Raw genomic sequence first — 14157 nt, 5'->3', positions numbered from 1 at the left:
ACAACAACCATGTTCTCAAGGAACCCAAAAAACTCATTAATATCAAAGCTGAATAGTTTTGGAAGTAGTTTTTAGTTTGTTTTTAGTTATAGCTATTTTAGGGGGATATCTGTGTGTGCAGGTGACTATTACTGTGCATAATTATTAGGCAACTTAACAAAAAACAAATATATACCCATTTCAATTATTTATTTTTACCAGTGAAACCAATATAACATCTCAACATTCACAAATATACATTTCTGACATTCAAAAACAAAACAAAAACAAATCAGTGACCAATATAGCCACCTTTCTTTGCAAGGACACTCAAAAGCCTGCCATCCATGGATTCTGTCAGTGTTTTGATCTGTTCACCATCAACATTGCGTGCAGCAGCAACCACAGCCTCCCAGACACTGTTCAGAGAGGTGTACTGTTTTCCCTCCTTGTAAATCTCACATTTGATGATGGACCACAGGTTCTCAATGGGGTTCAGATCAGGTGAACAAGGAGGCCATGTCATTAGATTTTCTTCTTTTATACCCTTTCTTGCCAGCCACGCTGTGGAGTACTTGGACGCGTGTGATGGAGCATTGTCCTGCATGAAAATCATGTTTTTCTTGAAGGATGCAGACTTCTTCCTGTACCACTGCTTGAAGAAGGTGTCTTCCAGAAACTGGCAGTAGGACTGGGAGTTGAGCTTGACTCCATCCTCAACCCGAAAAGGCCCCACAAGCTCATCTTTGATGATACCAGCCCAAACCAGTACTCCACCTCCACCTTGCTGGCGTCTGAGTCGGACTGGAGCTCTCTGCCCTTTACCAATCCAGCCACGGGCCCATCCATCGGGCCCATCAAGACTCACTCTCATTTCATCAGTCCATAAAACCTTAGAAAAATCAGTCTTGAGATATTTCTTGGCCCAGTCTTGACGTTTCAGCTTGTGTGTCTTGTTCAGTGGTGGTCGTCTTTCAGCCTTTCTTACCTTGGCCATGTCTCTGAGTATTGCACACCTTGTGCTTTTGGGCACTCCAGTGATGTTGCAGCTCTGAAATATGGCCAAACTGGTGGCAAGTGGCATCTTGGCAGCTGCACGCTTGACTTTTCTCAGTTCATGGGTAGTTATTTTGCGCCTTGGTTTTTCCACACGCTTCTTGCGACCCTGTTGACTATTTTGAATGAAACGCTTGATTGTTCGATGATCACGCTTCAGAAGCTTTGCAATTTTAAGAGTGCTGCATCCCTCTGCAAGATATCTCACTATTTTTGACTTTTCTGAGCCTGTCAAGTCCTTCTTTTGACCCATTTTGCCAAAGGAAAGGAAGTTGCCTAATAATTATGCACACCTGATATAGGGTGTTGATGTCATTAGACCACACCCCTTCTCATTACAGAGATGCACATCACCTAATATGCTTAATTGGTAGTAGGCTTTCGAGCCTATACAGCTTGGAGTAAGACAACATGCATAAAGAGGATGATGTGGTCAAAATACTCATTTGCCTAATAATTCTGCACTCCCTGTATACACAGCTACCTCAGTCTGATACTCCCTGTATACACATCTACCTCTCACACTACGCTGCTGCTCAGTTTTAGATGCATAGTACTTTCCATTCTGCAACTTACAGAGAGATATACAGCTACCTACCTTTTGCTCTGCTAATGACTGTAGGGTTCCTACACTACTACACTGAATCTAAGTAAAACAATTGCTTTTCACACTGCTGCTCACTATAGGACACACAGTACCTCTCACTATGATACTTGTATTATACACATCTGCTGCTCATAATAAGATGCACAGCCACCCCTCCCTATGACACTCACTGTAGGTTACACAGCTACCTCCCATTTATAAGTGTGGGAGGAAACAAAATACCAAGATCATAATAATACAGTATATTTCTATTTAAAGCATTTTATCACAAGATATAGGATATCATATAGACACTTGTATAAAGTGATATAAAGAGACCCTGGTCCTTCTAATGTGTCAGTGTGTTGGTTTATGTTTGTAAGAGAGGGTGCAGTTTTCCTGCATTTTATCTTTACACTGTATATAATGTGTAGTACACATTCACCATTTTTCATTAAAGGGACAGTCTACACCAGAATATTTATTGTTTAAAAAGATAGATAATCCCTTTATTACCCATTCCCCAGTTTTGCATAACCAACACAGTTATATTAATACACTTTTTACCTCTGTGATTACCTTGCATTTAAGTCTCTGCAGACTGTCCCCTTATCGTAGTGCTCTTTACAGACTTGCATTTTAGCCAATCAGTGCTGGCTCCTAGGAACTCCATGTGCATGAGCACAGTGTTATCTATATGAAACACACGAACTAACACCCTTTAGTGGTGAAAAGTTGTCAAAATTCCCTGAGATGAGAGGCGGCCTTCAAGGGCTTAGAAATTACCATATGAACCTCCTAGGTTTAGCTTTCAACTAAGAATACCAAGAGTACAAAGCAAAATTGGCGATAGATGTATATTTGAAAATTGTTTAAAATGACATGCCCTATCTTAATAATGAAAGTTTGTTTTGGACTATACTGAACCTTTAACCATTTGATATTAGAGGGTCATGTTAACCCTCATTTTAAAGAGAAGTCATCTTCCTTTCATGGATAAATAGATTTCATTTTTATTGAAAGGTGCAGTTTGATAGCACACTTACATTTTCAGTTCTATAAACCTGATGTGCAATGGGTTATAATATTGCAATATTTAAAGAGTGAAATGATTTCATGGTTAAAAAAGGAAACACATGGCTTAACTTTTGGCTGAAATAAAGATATTATGAGTCCTCTTCTCTTTCAAATGAAGGGTCATGTGCCCCTCCAAGTTTCATGGGACTGAATAAGGGTTCCTTTACTAGCTACAAGTACCCCTATGACGGAGAGCTTTGGACACTAAGGGCTTGTTTGTAATGTACATGTAACAAGGATTTTTGTTTTGAATAAAAAAAAATTTTATTGAGATAATCTTCATGATAACATAATAATGCCTTTGGGGCGAGTGTACATAGATCAACAATAATCTCATGTATTAAACATGTAAAAAAAACTTTTTAAGAATGAAAGTTGGTAGTAAGCAGAGTGTATAGAGTTAATAGTCTCTTTTTCATAGGGGGATAATAGGGAGAGGATGGCAAGTAGCTGTGGCTGCAAGAAATGGTGAGATAATACCGGTATTTCCAAGTTAAGAGAGTAGAGCAATACGGAGATGTGGGGTGGGTTCGGGGGAAGAGGGGGGGTGCGAGGGGGAAAAAGGAAGGGAGGTGAAAAAAAAAAAAAGGGAAGGAGGAGGGGGGGGGGAGGGGGATAGCGCTTCACTGTGGGGATTTGGGGCTTGAATCCCATTTAGGGAATTTTGTGATCCAAGGGGACCATATTGCATGGAATGAGTCCACTTTATCTAGGACCTTATACGAATACTGTTCCATTTGTCCGACAAAGTGAACCATGGAGAGCACTTGTGAGAGAGAAGGGGATCTTTCCTCTTTCCAAGCTCTGGCAAGCGCGAGTTTCGTGGGCATGAGGATATAAATTGTAAGGGCTTCCCCCGAGGGGGTAAGGTTAGGCATTGGCATATGAAGGAGAGCTACCTCTGGGGTGTATGGAGGGGTGAGGCCAAGTGATTGGAGGAGTGTGTATATTTCCCTCCATAGCGGTTGGATGACTGGGCAGGTCCAACATATGTGTAGTGTTGACCCATTCATTTTGCAGTTTCTCCAGCAACTAGGGAGATGCGACTGGTAAATCCTATGCAATGTAACAGGGACTAGGTGCCAATGGACTAGAACTTTGTAGTGAAGCTCCCAAAGTGTGGCGCAATGAAGGAGCTTCTTGGTAGTCATGATTCTGACATGCCAGACGTCTAGTGTTACAGTGAACCCAATTTCTCTTTCCCAAGCATGATGTTGTGGTATTTTATGAGGGGATAGGGAGTTAGTGAGGAGATTGTAGTGGAAAGAGAGAGGATGTTTAAGGTTATGGGCCTCCTGCCAAGCCCTCTCCCACACTGTCTTAGATCGTAATGATCTTTTCGGGTAGCCCCAGGTACGTAGACGTGTGCTCAGTTGATATCCTTCGAAACTAAGTCTAGGAGGGAGGTGGAATTTAATACAAATTGCGGGATGAGAAAGCCAGGAGTCATTTTCGTAAAAGTCTGTCACAAGTAGTGTTCGTAGTTGTGGCCATAAGTCAGGATGAGAGTCTGGTAGACAGAACAGTGTGGCAGAAATTGTGAGTAAAGGGGAAGGGTAAGGGGTGATAGCTGGGTTGTGTTTGATCTGATCCCAGAACTGTAGTGCCTGTTTGAAGATGGGGTGTATGGAGTCAATGTCATGTCTGTGGTGGAGAGGTATCCAAAGTAGGTCAGAAAGATTTAGTTCAGGGGGAAGCAAGGAGGACTCAAGAGTAAACCAGCTGAGCTGTCTGTCAGGAGCATTCCAGAGAAGGATATGCGACAATCTGGCTGCATTATAGTAGGTAATTATGTTTGGTAAAGCTAGGCCTCCCTGTGAAATCGGTTTTTCCAAAGTGTGTCTGGAAGTTCTGGGCCTACGATCCCCCCAAACATATGTAGTGATCAGACTTTGATATCTATTAAGGAGCGCCCTGGGAATATTATATGGGATGGATCTGAAGAGGTATGTGATCTTGGGGAGAAAGGACATCTTGATCGCAGCGATGCGTCCGGTCCAAGAAATCTCCCTGAATTCCCAGGACTCAAGGAGCTTTCTGAACTCAGAGAGTCTATCTGAATAGTTTTGAGCTATAACCTCGAGTGGGGTCTGGGCCAAGATGAATCCCTAAGATCTTAAGAGAAGTGGTTTTCCATTGGAAGTAGTATGCAGTCTGTAGGGGGTTGAGGACGTCAGGGGAGAAGTTTATGGGCAGGGTCTCAGTTTTGGCAACATTTATAAACACTTATAAAAGCTCAGGTGACCAAACTGTTGTAGGGCGGTGAACACTGCGGGGAGGGAATCCTTAGGAGCTGTCAGAAACAGGGTAACGTCATCTGCATAAAGGGAGATTTTATGAGTGTGAGTACCTATGGGGAGACCTCCAACTTTAGGATTACACCTGATGGATTGGGCGAGGGGCTCTATGGCCAAAGCGAACAGAAGGGGGGATAAAGGGCAGCCCTGCCTAGTGCCATTCGAGATCGTGAACTTGGGAGATTGAAACCCAACTCTGCGCACCATGGCCGAGGGCTCGTTGTAAAGGGCTTTAACCGCCGAGATAAAAGTAGAGGGGAATTGAAAGGTTCTCAGGGTTTCCCATAAGTATTCCCACCTGACCCTGTCAAACGCCTTTTCGGCATCAAGTGACAGGGCCAGGAAGGGAGCCGGGTTCCTAGCTGCTGTATACAATACGTCTAGGATTCATCTGGTTGCATCCGAGCCCTCTCTATCTGGGATAAATCCCACTTGATTGTTGGCTATGAGAGGGGAGATTATTTTCGCAGCTCTAACTGCTAATAGTTTGGCGTATATTTTGGTGTCAGTGTTTATTAATGAAATGGGATGGTAGCTGCTGCAAAGGTCAGGAGGTTTACCGGGTTTCAAGATTGTAATTATAACCGCTTCCAGGAATTCTGCTTTAAAAGAGGAGCCAGAGAATATCTCCTGGAAGAATCTGCAAAGAATAGGGGCTATGAGGGGAAGGAAAGTTTTGTAAAATCTAGCTGAAAAGCTATCAGGGCCCGGGGCCTTACCTAATTTCAGGTTTTGGATGATTTCCTCGATAGTTATTGGGGCAGTGAGGGAGGGTATGGCCTCTCTGGAAAGTGAGGGGAGAGAGAGAGAGTTAAGGAACATAGAGTTGTCCTCCGGAGTGCCGGCTGGGATCTCTAAATTAGATTCTATATTGTATAGGGCTGAATAGTATTGTTTAAATGAGTTTCCAATGTCCACAGGGGCGGTGACATTAACCCCTAGAGGGGACTGTATGGACATAATTCTGGCTTGGGCTGTTCGATGTCTGAGTTTGGAGGCTAGAAGTGTGGAGGCTTTATTGCCCTGATGGTAGTAGATTTTTTAAAACTTTTCCAACAAATTATGCGTCTTTTTAAGTTCTAAAGTTTGGATTTGTTTCGAAATCTTGACTATTTCGTCGTTTATGACAGGGGAATAGGAATGAGAGAGGTCTGCTTTTAGCTTGCAGAGTTGGATTGTCAGTTTAGGTAAGGTGGTATTACATTTTAAGCGGGCCTCAGTAGGAACAAGGATTTTTTAACTGCAGCTTCGGACTTTGTGTTTATTCCTTTACTAGCTATCTCAGGATCAGACAATAGACCTATGCACAAACTATGGTGAAGAGCATCTTCCCTCTCTTGCCCCATGGACATCTATGTTTCAACACTGCTTTTCCTTATAATATACACTGCTACCTCTCACAAAGCTACTTATGAATAGCTCCCTCTCACTCTACTACTAACTGCACTTATGACTAATATGCCCTTTAGGATATACACAGCTATTTCTCAGTCTATCAATATTCTACTTATTTTAATAGAAAGATCCATCTCTACAAAGCTTTCTATGCACAGCTACCTCTCACTGAGCTACGAGCTGTACGATACAAATCTACTCCTCACAAGATAAACTATATGAGAAACAGCAGCACATACAGATTTGTCTTTTAATTAACTTCTATATCTTTCAATACTATACATTTGTCGGTTATGGATACAAAGCTATTTCTCACTTTAGTGCATGTTGATGTGTCACTGTAATACATAATACTGTCTATTATTGGTAAACAACACAACTATTTGCATTTGAAAACAGCTTAATTATACTATAATTCATATATCTCATTTTATCATTCATCTACTACTCTTAAAATAGCATAGCTTAGTATTGCTGAAATATTTTATGGTTCCATCAGTTTTCAACAACTTTCCAGTTTACTTCTATTATCAAATTTGCTTTGTTCTCTTTGGTATCCTTTGTTGAAAAAGTAAATCTAAGGAGCCTCATAGGCTCAGGAGTGTGCACGTGTCTTTATTACTCTATGGCAGCAGTGTTTTGAAACATTTTATGTAACATAGCAGCGTTATAAATTCTTACACTGCTGCTATAGAGTACTAAAGACGCATGCACGTTTCTGAGCTTCTATAAACCTACCTAGACTTACTTTTCAACAAAGGATACAAAGAGAAACAAAGCAAATGTAATAATGGAAGTAAAATGAAAATTTGTTTAAAATTGCATATTCTATTTAAACCATAAAAGTTTAATTTTGACTTTACTGTCACTCGAACTAACACATCTGACTGTCACACACCCTTGAGTATACTTACATTCCATTTGCAAAGTCCTTCATCACTGTAGGCATGCTGGTGAATGTCAGAATGGGAAGTAGTGCAAAGGGAAGCTATAAGGAAAGAAGTTGTTGATTACAGAATAGGAAAGAAAAACTTTTTAAATACTGTATAATTACATTCAATAAATACACTATATATGCGGTATATATATAACTATTTACAACACACATACAAATGTCCAGCTAATTAAATTAATTAGAACTTATAACAAAACAGTACGATTTGAAATTTTTGACATCTTTGTAGCATCCTTACCAAGATACTCTGTAGTACGTTAAGGAAATCATTCATCCCTGTTAGGTGCTCAACATCTTTAAATGCAGCCACAAATACAGTGGGTATGATGGCGCATGATCTGGTAAAAAGTACTCGGTAGAATCTTGACCATTTCAAATTCAGAAAACCCTGAGGAGAAAGAAAATTAACTATTTGGATAACTTTTCTTCATGTATGGATAGGTAAACACTTTTCAAAATTCATATTAAAAAATCACAGATATCGAGGCATGGCGTATTTGTGAATGTTTTAATAAATTAGCAGGAGAGGTTTTGGAAACCTAAAAAAAAAGAATTTTATGCTTACCTGATAAATTTATTTCTTCTACGATATGACGAGTCCACGGATTTCATCCTTACTTGTGGGATTTATCCTCCTGCTAACAGGAAGTTGCAAAGAGTACCACAGCAGAGCTGTATATATAGCTCCTCCCTTCCCTCCACCTCACGTCATTCGACCGAAGTTAGGAAGAGAAAGGAAAAGCCAAAGGTGCAGAGGTGACTGAAGTTTAACAAAAAATATAAAATATATACCTGTCTTAAAAATGACAGGCAGGGCCGTGGAATCGTCATATCATAGAAGAAATAAAATTATCAGGTAAGCATAAATTTCCTTTTCTTCTACAAGATATGACGAGTCCACGGATTTCATGCTTACTTGTGGGATACAATACCAAAGCTACAGGACACGGATGAAAGGGAGGGACAAGACAGGGACCTAAATGGAAGGCACCACTGCTTGAAGAACCTTTCTCCCAAAACCAGCCTCAGAAGAAGCAAAAGTATCAAATTTGTAAAATTTGGAAAAAGTGTGAAGAGACGACCAAGTTGCCGCCTTGCAAATCTGTTCAACAGAAGCATCGTTTTTAAATGCCCATGAGGAAGCCACAGCCCTAGTAGACTGAGCCATAATTCTTTCAGGAGGCTGCTGTCCAGCAGTCTCATACGCCAGGCGGATGAGAGGTAGCCGTAGCTTTCTGACCCCTACGCTTTCCAGAAAAAACAATGAATAATGAAGATGATTGACGGAAATCCTTAGTCGCCTGCAAGTAAAACTTCAGGGCACGGACCACGTCCAGGTTATGCAACATACGCTCCTTCTTAGAAGAAGGGTTAGGACATAATGAAGGAACAACAATTTCCTGATTAATATTTTTATTAGAAGCAACCTTAGGAAGGAAACCAGGTTTGGTACGTAAAACCACCTAATCAGCATGGAAGATAAGATAAGGCGAATCACATTGTAATGATGAAAGCTCAGAAACTCTATGAGCAGAAGAGATAGCAACCAAAAACAAAACTTTCCAAGATAACAACTTAATATCTATGGAATGCATGGGTTCAAACGGAACCCCTTAAAGAACATTAAGAACTAAATTCAAACTCCAGGGTGGAGCAATTGGTCTAAACACAGGCTTGATTCTAGTCAGAGCCTGACAAAAGGGCTGAATGTCTGGAACATCTGCCAAACGTTTGTGTAGTAAAATTGACAAAGCAGAAATTTGTCCCTTTAAGGAACTCGCTGATAACCCTTTCTCCAATCCTTCTTGGAGAACAGACAGAATCCTGGGAATCCTAACTTTACTCCATGAGTAGCCCTTGGATTCACACCAAAAAAGATATTTACGCCACATCTTATGATAGATCTTTCTAGTGACAGGCTTACGTGCCTGAATCAAAGTATCAATGACCGAATCAGAGAATCCCCGCTTAGATAAAAATCAAGTGTTCAATCTCCAAGCAGTCAGCTGCAGAGAAATTAGATTTGGATGTTGGAAAGGACCTTGAATGAGAAGTTACTGTCTCACTGGAAGTTTCCACGGAGGCAGAGAGGACATGTCCACTAGATCTGCATACCAAGTCCTGAGTTGCCACGCAGGCGCAATTAGAATTACTGAAGCTCTCTCCTGTTTGATCCGAGCAATCACCCAGGGAAGGAGAGGAAACGGCGGAAACACATAAGCTAGGTTGAATGACCAAGGCAATGCCAAGGCATCTATCAGTTTGGCCTGAGGATCCCTCGACCTGGATCCGTATCTTGGGAGCTTGGCATTCTGTTGAGACGCCATCAGATCCAATTACGGTCTGCCCCATTGGAGAATCAGAAAGGCAAAGACCTCCGGATGGAGTTCCCACTCCCCCAGATGAAAGGCCTGTCGGCTTAAAAAGTCCGCTTCCCAGTTGTCCACTCCTGGGATGTAGATTGCTGACAGATAACAAGAGTGGGCCTCCGCCAATTGAATTATCTTGGATACTTCTGTCATCGCTAAGGAACTCCTCGTTCCTCCCTGATGATTGATGTAAGCCACAGTCGTGATGTTGTCCGATTGGAATCTGATGAATTTGGCCGAAGCCAACTGAGGCCACGCTTGAAGCGCATTGAATATTGCTCTCAATTCCAGAATATTGATTGGAAGTAGAGACTCCACCTGTATCCATACACCCTGAGCCTTCAGGGAATTCCAGACTGCACCCCAGCCTAGTAGACTGGCGTCCGTTGTCACTATCACCCACGAGGGTCTGCGGAAACACATCCCTTGGGACAGATGATCCGGCGACAACCACCAAAGAAGAGAGTCTCTGCTCTCCTGGTCCAGATTTATCTGAGGAGATAAATTTGCATAATCCCCATTCCACTGTCTGAGCATGCACAGTTGTAGTGGTCTGAGATGAAATCGAGCAAACGGAATGATGTCCATTGCCGCCACCATCAATCCAATTACCTCCATGCACTGAGCCACTGATGGCCGAGGATTGGACTGAAGGGCTCGGCAAGTATTTAGAATCTTTGACTTTCTGACCTCCGTCAGAAAAATCTTCATGGCTATAGAATCTATCAGAGTTCCCAAGAAGGGAACCTTTGTCTGTGGAATTAGTGAACTTTTTTCTAGATTCACCTTCCATCCGTGAGTTCTCAGAAAGGACAACACTGTGTCTGTATGAGATTTTGTTAGAAGATAAGTCGACGCCTGAATCAGAATATCGTCCAGATAAGGCGCCACTGCTATGCCCCGCGGCCTGAGAACCGCCAGAAGGGACCCTAGAACCTTCGTGAAGATTCTGGGTGCTGTGGCCAACCCGAAGGGAAGAGCCACTAACTGAAAATGTTTGTCCAGGAAGGCAAACCTTAGGTACTGATGATGATCCTTGTGGATAGGAATATGAAGGTATGCATCCTTCAAGTCCACGGTAGTCATATATTGACCCTCCTGGATCATTGGTAAAATTGTTTGAATAGTCTCCATCTTGAAAGATGGGACTCTGAGAAACTTGTTTAGACTCTTGAGATCTAAAATGGGTCTGAACGTTCCCTCTTTTTTGGGAACCACAAAAAGATTTGAGTGAAACCCTTGCCCCTGTTCTAGTCTTGGAATGGAACAAATTACTCCCATAGTAGAGAGGTCTTTTACACAACGTAAGAACACCTCTCTCTTTATCTGGTCTACAGACAATCGTGAAAGAAGAAATCTCCCTCTTGGGAGAAAATTTTTGAATTCCAGTTGATACCTGTGGGTCACGATTTCCAGTGCCCAGGGGTCCTGAACATCTCTTGCCTAAGCCTGGGCAAAGAGAGAAAGTCTGCCCCCTACTAGATCCAGTGCCGGATCGGGGGCCACCCATTCATGCTGTCTTGGTAGTAGCAGCAGGCTTCTTGGGTTGTTTACCCTTGTTCCAAGCCTGGTTGGGTCTCTAGACGGACTTGGCCTGAGCAAAATTCCCTTCCTGCTTGGCGGAAGAAGAGGAAGAAGAGGGTACTCCTTTAAAGTTCTGAAAGGAACGAAAATGATTCTGTTTACCCCTCCATTTAACAGTCTTATCCTGAGGTAGGAGATGACCCTTACCTCCAGTGATGTCAGAAATGATTTCCTTCAAGCCAGGCCCGAATAGGGTCTTACCCTTGAAAGGAATAGCCAAAAGCTTTGACTTAGATGACACATCAGCAGACCAAGATTTTAACCATAACGCTCTACGCGCTAAAATGGCAAATCCAGCATTCTTAGCCGCCAACTTAGCAATTTGAAAGGCGGTATCTGTGATAAAACAATTAGCCAGCTTGAGAGCCTTAAGGAAACCCTGATGAATAAATAACTTTTTTAGAAGACCCTCCAATTTCTTATCCATAGGGTCTTTGAACGCACAGCTGTCCTCAATAGGAATAGTTGTACGCTTAGCCAGGGTAGATATAGCTCCCTCCACCTTAGGGACTGTCTGCCAAGAGTCCCGAACGGTGTCCGATATGGGATACATTTTCTTAAAATTAGGAGGAGAAGAGAACGGTATACCCGGTCTGTCCCACTCCTTCTTGATAATCTCCGAGATTCTCTTATGAACTGGAAAAACATCAATGTAAGCGGGTACTTCTAGATATTTGTCCATTTTACACAATTTCTCTGGTGGTACCGTAATAGGGTCACAGTCATCCAGAGTCGCTAAGACCTCCCTAAGTAAAAGGCGGAGGTGTTCCAGCTTAAATTTAAAAGATATAGTGTCCGAATCTGTCTGAGGTAACACACTTCCCGATTCCGAAAGTTCTCCCTCAGACAAAAGTTCCCTGACCCTCAACTCAGATCCCTGTGAGGGTACATCGGAAATAGCCAACAAAGCATCAGAGGACTCAGTATTCACATTGATTCCTGTCCTACTGCAGTTACCCTGTAACACTGGTAACTTATATAATACCTCTGTAAGGGTGGTTGACATAACTGCAGCCATATCCTGCAGAGTAAAAGAAATAGACGTGGTTGAGGAACTCGGCGTTGCTTGGGTGGGCATTAAAGGTTGTGACACTTGGGGAGAATTAGGCAGCATATCCTGATTCTCTTCAGACTGAGAATCATCCTTAGGCACACTGTCTTCACATAAAATATGCTCTTTACATTGTAAGGCCCTTTCAGTACAAGAGGTACACAAAGTAAGAGGGGGTTCCACAATGGCATCTAAACACATAGAATAAGGAGTTTCCTCAAGTTCAGATATGTTAAACAGACTAGCAATAGCAACAATAGTTGTTTTTAACCTTATTTATTGACTCAAAAAAAATTCAGAAAAAAATGTACTACGCCTTTAAATAATAAAAATAAAGTCTCTCAGCTGCCTCTCCCAGTGTCAAGCCCATATTGACTCACATAACATATAGCAATCAATATACAAAACGGTAATTTCAGTACCACCATAAACCATATAGGTCTACTGCTTACCTCTTCCCCGGTAGGGAATAATGTCAGCCAGTTCTGATATAACTAGTCTCCTCAGAAATAAAAGACTAAACATACCTCAATGCTGCTTGTAGCATGACACCGTTCTCCACACTGAAGATTTTTCTTGCACTACCTTCAGAAGCTCTGTGGGAACCAGAATGGATCTTAGATAACGTCTGCTAAGATCATCAACATCAGGGCAGAAAAATAATGTCTCCATTCCTCTTGGGAATCCAGAATGACGATTTCTCCCTGAGGAAAATAGTACTCGCCCGTACCATTTTAAAATAAAAAAAATTCTTGATTGAAGAATCTAAAACTAACACCTCACTTTACCTCTTCCTATTACTAACACAGGCAAAGAGAATGACTGGAGGTGGAGGGAAGGGAGGAGCTATATATACAGCTCTGCTGTGGTGCTCTTTGCCACTTCCTGTTAGCAGGAGGATAAATCCCACAAGTAAGGATGAAATCCGTGGACTCGTCATATCTTGTAGAAGAAAAAAGTATGCATGTGCAGTACGCCTAGAGATCTAATCGTTCTTGTGCAAAGAAGTGTGCACAAAAGATGCACCATGCAGTTATCTGATACTATAAAAAAAATATTTTTCACCGAAGGCATCAGTGATGTGTGCATATCAGAAATACCTCTGTTTTCAGATTTTTCTTTTTATATCCAGTCTTTATTAGAACATAAATTGTAAATTAGAGAGGTATAACAACTCAAATACCAAATATTTTATAAACAAAATAAGTATATATTTTCACTATATGTACTGGAACAAATTTTTACCTTAACAAAAAAGAAAAAAAAAGAGAAGAAAATAATGTAAACCAACGTATTATGTACAAACGGTTAATTATCTGAAAGCGAGTCTATCTTCTTACCATCTGGGTTAGGTTTAAAATGAAGTATCTAAGATATTTTTGAGATTTTGATTGGTCTTTAAAGTCATATGATCTTTATGGGCCAGATTAAAGTGGAGCGGTATTTAAGCAAGCTATCTCTGATAGAAGTAAGCTTTTTGTGTGTGTCGGTAAGTGCTCATATTACAAGTTGAAAGTAAAAAGTTTTCGCTTGCGCACTAACCTGATGCACGCAAACAGCCAAACTTAGCATATTGCAAACATGTTAATGTATACCCCCATGGAAGTCAATGGAGCACCCTACTCTCACGGAAACCCAATCGCATATTCTCAAGTGCGCTAACTTAACATGAAAATATTAATATTTCACGTTCCAATGTTCTTCACATAGATACATATAAACGTTATCCGCTTCAACAAAAATATGGGTTTAGGGAGCTGAAGGCTTGATTAATTTGTGAGTGATGAGAGGTGGAATCTAAAAGGTAA

The 14157-nt window shown here is 41.4% G+C and overlaps 1 protein-coding gene across 1 annotated transcript in view; it reads right to left on the bottom strand.

The window, feature by feature from the left end:
• SLC11A1 (solute carrier family 11 member 1) overlaps nucleotides 1-14157 on the bottom strand; it is a 134985-nt gene that overhangs the window by 16682 nt on the left and 104146 nt on the right. The window contains exons 12-13 of the mRNA XM_053698131.1: nucleotides 7584-7733; nucleotides 7305-7378 (exon numbers count right to left, since the gene is read on the bottom strand). Of these exons, the coding sequence (XP_053554106.1) occupies nucleotides 7305-7378; nucleotides 7584-7733 (224 nt within the window). The remainder of the gene's footprint in view (nucleotides 1-7304; nucleotides 7379-7583; nucleotides 7734-14157) is intronic.

Source organism: Bombina bombina, chromosome 1 (genome assembly GCF_027579735.1).
Source record: "Bombina bombina isolate aBomBom1 chromosome 1, aBomBom1.pri, whole genome shotgun sequence".
Taxonomy (NCBI): Eukaryota; Metazoa; Chordata; class Amphibia; order Anura; family Bombinatoridae; genus Bombina; species Bombina bombina.
Note: the sequence above shows the minus strand (reverse complement) of the source record. Positions and strands in the feature narration are given on the sequence as shown.